Source organism: Colletes gigas, unplaced genomic scaffold (assembly GCF_013123115.1).
Source record: "Colletes gigas isolate AHSC1104 unplaced genomic scaffold, ASM1312311v1 Colletes_gigas_Sc00009, whole genome shotgun sequence".
Classification (NCBI taxonomy): domain Eukaryota; kingdom Metazoa; phylum Arthropoda; class Insecta; order Hymenoptera; family Colletidae; genus Colletes; species Colletes gigas.
Window position 1 is genome coordinate 7,940,832 of NW_025106638.1, and position 11,297 is coordinate 7,952,128.

General features: G+C 37.2%; 1 protein-coding gene across 1 annotated transcript in view; it reads right to left on the bottom strand.

Annotated features, from left to right (window-relative positions):
* Positions 1-11,167, bottom strand: part of LOC122397251 (nuclear factor of activated T-cells 5) — a 103,293-nt gene extending 92,126 nt beyond the window's left edge. The window contains exon 1 of the mRNA XM_043396297.1: positions 11,002-11,167. Coding sequence (XP_043252232.1) covers positions 11,002-11,074 — 73 coding nt within the window. The 5' untranslated portion in view covers positions 11,075-11,167. The remainder of the gene's footprint in view (positions 1-11,001) is intronic.
* Between the last annotated feature and the right edge of the window lie 130 nt (positions 11,168-11,297).

Consider the following 11,297-nt stretch of genomic DNA (forward strand, 5'->3'; position numbering starts at 1 on the left):
CTAAACAACGATTCAAAAATAAACAATTTAATCGTCCATATTTTCTGACACGCTCTGGTATATAGTTAAAGCGACGAAAGATCTTAGAAAACTACTTCTTTGTAAAGTATGAATTTTTTTACAGTAGATTTGGAATACTGATGATCTAGATAATCCGATTTAAATCTATAAAAAATTTGCATAAAAGATGGCGTATTCCTCGAGTGTCTTCCGGAAATATAAACATTGATTTTCTCAAGCAACTGCGGAGGCGTAATAAGAACATCGATGATTTTAAAAGGATTAATTAGATCGTTGACATTTCTGAGCGTTTTACGAGTGCTCGTATCGAGACTCGTCAAGATATTATCATAAACGTGACACGAATTGCTCGTAAGAAACGCGCAAACTCATAGTGCCGGACTTTTTGTTATGTAATTTCAGGGCATAGTGGCACGGCATAATTACGACACGATGACAGCAGATCATGCGCTGATAAGTGACAGTTTGACGAAGAAAAATCTGTCGTAGCATTGCAGTAGCAGGTCTGTCACCGAATCGCCAACAGAACCATAATCTGTCGTCTAGTGCCTTTCAAGATCTTTCACTAGCGGACTAATGGTATTAACGAGTACTCGATAGTTTTCTACACAATATCCAAAACGATATCTAGATCCAATTCACCGCCATCTTTAAAAGTTGGAACGATAACCGAAGAAAAACTAGACAAATAGAAGATAAATACAGATTATAAATCATTCAAAGTGATCGCGGAAGAATGAATTTACAGGTCTCGAGTGCTTTTACGATTGTACCGCCTTCAAATATTGGGATATCTCACTAATATTAATTGTAAAATCTGGAAAAGATAACGATAGATTCAAAGGTATACCGCGTTGATCAACCATAGGCGGAAAAATGAATAAAAAATTGGCAACGTCGCGACTCATAGCACAGAGGGATCCTTTCGCTTTCTATTTTGTATTGTCGAACTTCCAAAACAAATTATACGTATTTGCCAAAACAAACGTCTGGCTCGTGGCCCGGAAAAGCCCAAATAATCAGTATTCAAATTAGCCTCTTCGTACCTAGACACGAGCCGTTCACTTCTTCGATATTAACTTTAGTTCGAAACGAATACGTTCGAACGAAAAACGATATTAAAGGTAACCATACAGGGTGTTCGGCGACCCCTGAGAAAAATTTTATAGGGAGAATGTAGAGGCCACAATAAGATGAAAATCAAGAATATCAATTTTTCATTTGAGACTTCGTTAAAAAGTTATTAACAATTAAATTCAAAAATTTCAAATCGTTCAAAAAAAATTATTTTCGGTTACGGGGATCAATTACAATCATTTTTGGTGAATACACATACCTCCGAAATCCTATCCATTTTCGAGAGAAAAAATCGGGTAGGTGCTGAAATATTTCGGCAAAAAAAAATTTTCCAAATCGTTCTAAAAAAATTATTTTCGGTTGCGTGGGTCAATTACAATCATTTTTTGTGTATAGACGTATCTTCGAAATCCTACTCACTTTCTAGAAAAAAATTCGCGAAGGTGTGAAATTTTTCGACGGGGAAAAAAAATTTCAAATAGTTTTGGAAAAATTATTTTCGGTTGCAGGGGTCAATTACAATTATTTTTGATGATTAGACATACCCCCGAAATCTTGCGCATTTTCGAGAAAAAAATTCAGTACGGGCGGAACTTTAAACGTTAATAACTTTTTAACGAAGCCTCCATCAACAAATTGGTATTCTTGATTTTCGTCTTAGTTTGGCCTCTAGAATCACCCATTAAAATTTTTCCCTGGTGTGACAGAACACCCTGTATACTGTCCCCTATTTTTGTTCGTGAACTATCTACGAAATTCGGATTCGTGACAACGATGTTATCGTCGCAACGATATTTAATTAAAAAACGATATACCTCGACTTGAATTATCGAAGATTAATTTCAACGATACAATTCGAATTTATCGAGCGTAACTATCGGTTAATTAGCATCAAAGGGGCGCCGATGGGACCGCGTACCGCCGCCCAACGAAAAGCATTCTCTTTCGTCGAGTACCCAGAAAACGTGACCGTTTCAACGAGAGTAACTGGCCTAATTGAGGCGAGTCGAACACACTTCGGTCAACAGGCGATCCTCTCGAGCTTCGGCCCCTCGCACGAAAACATCTCGCGATGATACGACGCGTCGCGGATCTTGTATAACAGCTTGCATGACGTATTATGAATCAAGCTGGTGAATCAAACCGTTATGCTGCACACAAATGTGCATCGCACGTAACGCGTTATCGCTCGTAGGAATTACATTCGGCCCGTAAAAAGTCTTATCGAGTACCGTGTATTTCCTAATTTGCATCCGATGCGCCAGAACATCTGTTACGACTTCCCGAAAGCTGTCTCGTGAATTTTTAAAAGAATTTCAATCAATGTGTTGAGGATCTATCGTTATGAAAGATTGAACTCAACCGCTTACATGCAGAAGAAAAAATGGTTTATTGAAAAGTATAATAATGGATATTACAAGACACGGAGGCGAAAAACTAAGTGAAAGACTTTCTCCGCGGTCAGGGTTGTCGCACAACTAACTCCAAACGGAGAAAAAGCCCGGCTTTATAGGCGTTGCCAAATGATCGGCAGACCTATGGGTTTTATGACCCGACCTGGGTCGACGTCGAACAGAGAAAAATCGCAATGCTAGACATTGAAAATATATCTATTCTCAACACAATGATGTTCTTTGTAAAACAAGAACTTAAGAAGCCTAAAATTATCCTTGCATTGTACATTAATTTACTAAATTTTACGAGCGACAATATTTTCTCTGTATAATTTTTATCTTCTTCTTACATATTTTTGTACTAAAGAGGTTTCCCGATAATAAGAATCGAAAAACCATATTCTGTGTACGTAACAAAACATGTATTACGTCAGCAACTGATATATTTATTTCAATAAAATTAGTTTCCCTCCAGTGAAATGTAATTGTACTTACAAGAGATGCAGACTGAGTTGTTGGATGGGTGGTTTGGATGAGTGACGATAGAGGGCAGGTAGAACAAATGGCGTGTGGAGAAAGAGAGCGGTTGGTGCACGTGTCTAGAGAGCGAATAAGATTGAACAAAACCTAAGATAGAAACGCAATTTTATGTGTTTAAGATATATTAAAAATCATAAACTGTAAACATTATTCTCTTTGTGTTAAATATATGTTATACCTGCCGAATAAAGAATATTATAAAAAATAACATTAAGACCATACTCTTGAGCATTGAATACATCAGAATGTCCAAGGATATTATTTCCAGAAACATATTCTTCCTCATACGTTTTATAATAACTGCTTTCCTTGATCCTCTCGATAATTTCGTCACAGGTCGTTCCGCTGCGTCATTTTCGTCGCAATTTTCGCTCGAAAACATGATGGACAATTTTTTTGGCGACGACTAATTTCTGAAAGGGGATCGAGCAGAAAGAACGCTCCGGTCGATGCGGTTATGATCCATCGTAATCGTTTTCTGTGTTCGGAGCGTGAATTCTGAACAGGTAGCGGGCAAGGTCGATCAAAACACGCTGTACGAATACGAAAGAAGGACACGAAGGGTGAGTTGGTTGTTCGAGAACGACGCAAACGTAAACTGGTTTTCCTCGTAACTCCGGATTCTTCGCGTTTGTAGGGGACACTGCGTCGTATTGCGCGAAGGTACGGACCCCGGATAGTTATTATCGAATTTTCCTGCGCGTCGTCGAAAAACAAGTGCGAACTTAGGTTAGGGTCACGCGAGCGTCGAAATGACGTGCGTTTCTATGTTTTTCCTCGTCTTGCGATTGAAAACAACGAAGACAGATAAAGCCGGCGTTTCTATATCTGCATTTTGGTTGTTTTCAATCGTAAGACAAGGAAAAACATAAAAAACGCACGTCGTGTCGATACTCGCGTGGCCCCAGCCTTAACTCTCGTTTTACGGGACAGCGGCGTTTGCATGCGATTGATTGGCAGCGCCATCAACGTCAAAAGGACGAAGAATTAGAAATTGAACCAGCAAAAATGACAATGTAAATTTCTTCGTCAAATATATACAATTGTCCAATGATCCATTAATGTACGATGAGGTTACCATTGTCGCGCGTCATTTGCGTACAATTGGACGCGATTCCTGGAAGGAAATGCGATGAGTTCGTACGCAACCGAACGCAAAAATCATTCCGCTTTGAAAATCAGGAGCGCGCGCACGCGTGATGCAAATCTACCCCTCGTGGCACTCGCGATGATTTCATGCGCATTCGCGATTTATTTCGTGATGCATTTGCATCGGAGAACGAGATCGTGTCTGCGCGTTCTAGTACATTCGCGAACATTCTGCGCGGCACAGAATGCACGAGAATGTTTCAGCGTCGTTGATAATCGGTTCAACGCGCTACAATCTGACAAAAATTCGCCTTGCGTAAACGACAGATGGATGTACGTCGAAATATGCGTTCAACGCCGACGAGATGACCGCATTTGGATCAAAATGTAAGCGTCGCATCTTGATGAAACTTAAAGGGCATTAATTAAAGCATAGTTTTTTGGGCCACGCACAACTCGAACGAATTTAAAGAAAATAAATTAAATTGATTGAAATCACCATTTAATAGACAAAATCGTTATTGTGCTGTAATTCGTACTGATGATATGATTGAAGAATTGCATGAGGTACATCAAGGACGACGGTGTAGCTGTACTGACACTGATAACATACCGATGATAACACTGGTTACGTAATGCAACAATGTTTGAGTGTTATTTAAAAAAACAAAATTGGATTTTTAATAAATTGAGATAACTGACAAAACGATCTTTAATCGTTCGATTCGTATCCGAATTCGCACATATTCTGTATATTCTTCGCGGTAATAAAACATACAAAAACTTGTGTCGCATATACCATAATTAATTCATTAATCGAACGAGCGTCTCTGTGCAGCGTAACCCCTGCAATAAACCACGGCGCGAGTGATAGGATTTAAAGAGACGGTGTCAGGCGCCGCGGCGCCAGTCGTCCCTCTGTAGTCAGGCAGAAATTGTAGCCCGAGCGAAATACAGTGAATCGTTGAAAAACGACAGAGAAAACTTCCGACTAGCGTTCCCTCGAATAAAACTTTCAATTGGAAATCATATACAGGGTGTTCGGCCACCCTTGGGAAAAATTTTAATGGGAGATTCTAGAGGCCAAAATAAGACGAAAATCAAGAATATCAATTTCTTGACTGAGGCTTCGTTAAAAAGTTATTAACAATTAAATTCAAAAATTTCAAATCGTTCTGGAAAAATTATTTTCGGTTGCGGGGGTCAATTACAATGAGTTTTGGTCATTACACATACACCCGAAATCGTACTCACTTTCGGGAAAAAAATTCGAGAAGGTGTGAAATTTTACGACGAAATTAAAAGATTTCAAATTGCATTAAAAAAATTATTTTTAGTTGCGGGGGTCAATTACAATAATTTTTGGTGAATACCTCCGAAATCCTACCCACTTTCGAGAAAAAAAATCGGGTAGGTGCTGAAATTTTTCGACGAAAAAAAAATTATTTTCGTTTGCGGTGGTAAATTACAATCAGTTTTGGTCATTACACATACACCTGAAATCGTACCCACTTTCGGGAAAAAAATTCGAGAAGGTGTGGAACTTTACGACGAAATTAAAAAATATCAAATCGTATTAAAAAAATTATTTTCGGTTGCGAGGATCAATTAAAATCATTTTTGGTGAACAGACATACCCCCGAAATCCTACTCATTTTCGAGAAAAAAATTCAGTACGGGTGGAAGTTTAAACGTTAATAACTTTTTAACGAAGCCTCCAACAACAAATTGATATTCTTGTTTTTCGTCTTATATTGGCCTCTAGAATACCCCATTAAAATTTTTCCTAGGGTCGGCCGAACACCCTGTAATAAGGTAATAGCTATTTCTTTTTTTTTTGCTCGTATAATCATTTTTATAACATACAAATCGAATAATCCGAGTATGTTTTTGCATCTAATTTAATTAAATTCATTGGAAGACTTAAACGTTCTGTATGCAGTGCATCCTTGTGAATTTAATTTTTGTTCCACAATAAAACTTTTTGGTTCGATGTTTTAATGGAATTTTGTTCCCGGCGGATCGATCCGCGCGAACGAGCCACGAAACGTGACTGTCCGCCCGACGAATCGCAAGAACGTACGAAAGAAGTCGTTTTATCAAATCGAGAGCGAGAAAGGCTGCGTCGCGCGAGAAGGTGGCTCCGCCATAAATTGTAAAGATCAGTGTAGATTGACGGTGATTGAGACTACATTACAAAGGCCTTGAGTCGCTTAACACCCGTCGTTAGATTCACCGATCGTTACTTCTTCGTGAAATTCTTCGGCCGCCAGTATCAAAATCACGGAGAGACGCGAAATGAGTCGTTTGGTCCTTGGCAACATTTCGCGAAGATAATTTACATACGTGTGCAGCGGCATCTAAATACCCAAATTAAGCCTCGATTTCAACGGAATTATAGTCCGTCGAAAGAGTTATCCGAACGACTCGTTAGAATTTGTTTAGCGTTGCAGGTCTAAGTTAAGTTAGGTTAGGTTAGGTTAAAATTTGTTTAGTGATGTACAAACTTAACGTAGGTAGTAAATAAGTTGATCTTTAGAAACAGACAGAAAGAATTTCTGTTCTTCCGTTCGTAATCAGATTAAAGGAAACGAATAACATAACAAAATGAGATAAAAGTAGCCTCCGTAGACATAAATTTTATTAACGATATTTTTGTAATTGTCCGCTTAATGATATCTTGCAACCCCTTTTAAAGTGTACTAACTAATTTTTAAGCGCCAGCCAAATAGCTTTCTGCATTAAATTCTGAACCAAATCATAACCGTGTACTTATTGAATGAAGTTATTATTCAACAAATACGCATAACTGTAAACTCACCATCGTTGCTCGAAGTAATCATTATAAATAATAATCTTAAAATTCAATCTATCGGAACACGTAACACGAGCCATATCAGTGATCATCTGCTTATCTATATCATGTTTGATTTACCTAAACTGACTTCTCTTGTCCATTTTCTGCTACGTAGAAATTTTTTAAATGTACATATCGACGTCATCTACTTCCTTTACGTTCTTCTATTCCCCTCCATTTTTAGCTGCCTTTTCTTTTCAGTTACTTAGTTTTAAGAGAGAGTGAAATCCATCTTTGATACGGGACACCCTGTATATTAAAAAAATAAAAAATATCCGTATTTCTCAACTCGTTTCGGTGGAAGCATAAATTAAAGAATATAAAACACGCACCCCGGATGCCATCGTCCGTGGTATAGAAAGTATGCGAGCCATCGTGTCAATATAAATCGATTGTTATTCAAATGGCTCTGCAGCAGTATTGAAATGCTCGTTTAGATTCGCTACGATAGAGTTTGGTTCGTTACCATCAATTAAATGTGAACGATGAAATGACGTGTTCGTAGAACTTTGAACAATTTTCACAAGCAATCGACTGATTTATTTTATTTATTTCCAATGCATTTCCTAACAATATTATATTTTTATTTCATTACCTGAATGTATAGAAGTAGTTAAATAAAGATATCAAAACATTTCTGCTCTAAATATGTGCTCTAAAATATTATGTATTTACTGTTAGTTTTTAGGTTAGGTTATTCAATACTACTAACTGTTATTACCTACACGCGGTACATTTGATGCGTTATGAAATATTCTGATATATTTTACAATATAATTGTTAAAAAGTAGTTAAAGCGTAATACGTCTTGAATTTATGAAAGAGTGGATTTGCCAATGAATATAATGTATATAATATAATAAATGTCTGTATTTAAATATATTCAAACGTAATGGATACTTTTAAAATGATAATAAAACAGCTAATATTTTATATCGTCTGAATGGGATTGATAAAAATTATGATTAACGATAACATAAACATAATACGAAAAAGTACACGGTGTCGAGAACCTAGTCCCGCTTAATTTGACCACTCGTGTACCGTTATCCGATTCGAGAATACCTGTTTAGCGATACGTGTGAAACTATAGTGGTTATTCGGTAGCACAGCGAGGCTATACGCGGAACAAATTTTATATAACCTCTGCAAAGAGATATCACGGTATCGTTATCATATCGGAACATAAAAAATAGTACATATAACTAGACCATGAAGTTTCCCACTGGCCAACAATTTCAACGAATAAGTAATCGTTATCCGTTCGAATTGTTACAAAAAATTAAGAGACTTTCAAGGACAATATTATCTGTTTAAATGTACCTTACATGGTTCAGGCGATCGTTAAACTGTTGTCGTAGAAATGTTCGGAATAATCGAACAAGATGGTAACTTACATACAGAAAAATAAATACACCATCGTGATTCGTAAAAAAAATATACGTACATCACGACAGCTTCCAAAGATATTATTTTTTTCTTCAAAATTAAGATCAATATTAAAATTATTTATAAATTAGTGACAATTAATCATTTATCGAAATGTTAATTCAAGAAAATCGTTTCGATTATTTGTATCGATTAGTGATCATAGTCACTCGTAGTGAAAACCGTAAAAGAATATCGAAAGGTAATCGTCTGGCATTCCTCAAACTTTCCGATTCCTTTGCCATAAAAGCTGCATTACCATGAATCCGATCGATCAAGTCGTGGGCATATGGCACGGAACGGATCGGAAAAGCGCAGTACGAAGACAGAAATATCACAAGGTATCAAACACGAAATCAACACGATGCGTTCCGACCGGTTAAAAACATCGATCCGCGTCTTTATCGTCATAGCAACGCGTGTGTACTCATACAATAATCTGTTTGTGTGAGACTAGTCGTGCATGCATGTTTCCATTCGACATTGTGTCAGAATGCTCTCGCGTGCGTGCGCACACACACACACACACTTCACACACCAATAGCACGCACACACAAACGAACCGATTACGTACGTGCACGTACATACGACGTACCTCTCCTCTATTTGTTATCTTAGTCTATCTTCCTTGCTCTATTCTTATCGTAGCACGCTAAGAATGCATTTTCACGGTTTCACTAACACGCACCTTCCGTGTGACGTGCGAACACGAACGAACAAACTCGTCCCGTTGAAATAGTTTCGTGGCTATGGTTAACGAGTCTCCAAAGATCTATAAATTTTATCGCTGTAAAATTATCGTCGGAAACAGCGACGATTAGATGCTATAAACCGGCTATCTATCGACTAGAATACCTTCGCCGACATAAATTGTATTTTTACGAAAAGTGAAAGCCACCTTTTAAACGTATACGTAATAATGTTGCATAGGATTAAAGCGATCAGAAACGGCAGTATTAATATTGGAAACACGTATTTCAGCAGTTGTATAGCAATCAGATTTGTATTACCTTTGATTTATGCTTAGGACTGCTTTATTGTTGGAAATAAAAAGTGTCTGATATGTATATTTATCAAATGATGGTTTTTTTAAATAAAGTGTGGTTTACCAATTAATAATGTAAGAATTCTACAGGTCTAAAAATAAATTCTTTAGCAAACTCTATTCTTTCTTTCTGTTAACTGCGATTATGTGTTGTTTCCTTCTATAACATAACCATTACACAAGTTATTTTGAAGTACTCGTATTATTTCATTTGAAACAGGTTTTTGATAAAAATCTTGAAACAAATATATTCTAATATTACTTGCTTTACAGTTTTCTCTAACCACTCGAGTAATACAATGCTCTTCCGGTGAAGTTTCTTTCTGTTGCTAATGATTTTATTCTCTGTTTGTTTCTACTTGCTTTAACAAGCTTAACTGAATATGCACTTTTATAGTTGTATTTTTATGACAGTGTTTCTAATAAATTCGCATAATTAACGATTAAGTTGGTCAATCTTTACAGTATATATATGACTATTAAACTACATGTTTATTCAGTGTCTGGAAAATAGAAATATAGAATCAACATTATTCTGGGTAAAAAAAAACCAATTTGAATTGAAAGTGATTTAATGCGGTAGAAGCTACGCAGATAATACATATGTATGTAGTATGTAAAATCTAGCGCCTGACGAACTCTAATGCGATATCATTGCACAAAGAAATGGTGTTTTATCCAAGAGAATAGAAAATAATCACGGTTAAGTGATAGCGATGGTATTTAATCGTCAACAACAGCGCCTGTCAAACGAAAGGACGAAGTTCAGATTCATTGATAATCGCGTACACATTCGATGAACGATCTGTATTAGCTCACACTCCGGCTCGACTTAACTTTAAATAAGAACACTCTTTATCGCATACCATTAGTTAATTTGTACAAGACCGAGCAATAGGGAAAGTACTGATAAATATCGAAAGCGATCGTGAATCATGTTTACTAATGCAAAAGAACGAAATGCATCTATACACACAAGCTCGTGGGTCGTCCATATTGAAAACAGCATAACCTCACTAAATGTTTGTAGTACATTTAAATTCTTCGCAATAACACATCGAACCACACGTTGTACTTTAATAGCGTGAACGCATAATGCAACGAATTATCAGTTGCTATCTCTCGTAAATGAACTATAAGAACATTGTTACCGAATATGCACACTTTTGTGCATAACCTTGATATCTGACATCACTCCAATCACGCATTCTTTGATTACACTCTATAAACAATATACGACGGATGGTTTTATTCCCAAATGTATTAATTTTGACATTGTCCTGTTTTGATATAATTTTGAAAGTTTTCTAAGAAATTTAGATGTAAAAACGGAACGTCATTCGACCTAAATAAACTTAGAAACTGCGACTAAGGTTACGATTGTTCACTAGAAGTATCGACTTAAACCTAATTAGTCGCAACAGATTCGGCCATGTTGTGTTGATACCATGGAAAACGTTTAGAGGGACCGAGAACGCAGCAGGGCTATCTCGTCGACTGGCAGGCGAACCATTTCGCAAATTTCCTGGCGTACCAATCTATGCACTTACCGGCCGTGGCTTTGGTGTTTTTCCCATGATACCTCCGGTTCTTCTTCTCCGATAATCGGCCCTTTAGTAACATGGTACACGCACTTTATCACGATTTTTATCACTCGTCTTACACTGGCTACGCATTATTATTCACCCGCACGGCAGCCATTTGCCCTCTACCTAGTCGGCTATAAAGCCAGTCTCGTCGTTTCGTTTAGCCTTTGGCTTTCGTCCATTCGATAGTCTTTGACGTCACGTGGACCTCGGTGACGTACCTATAACCTTCTTGAGTTTGTGCCGTTTTACTTAAAAAG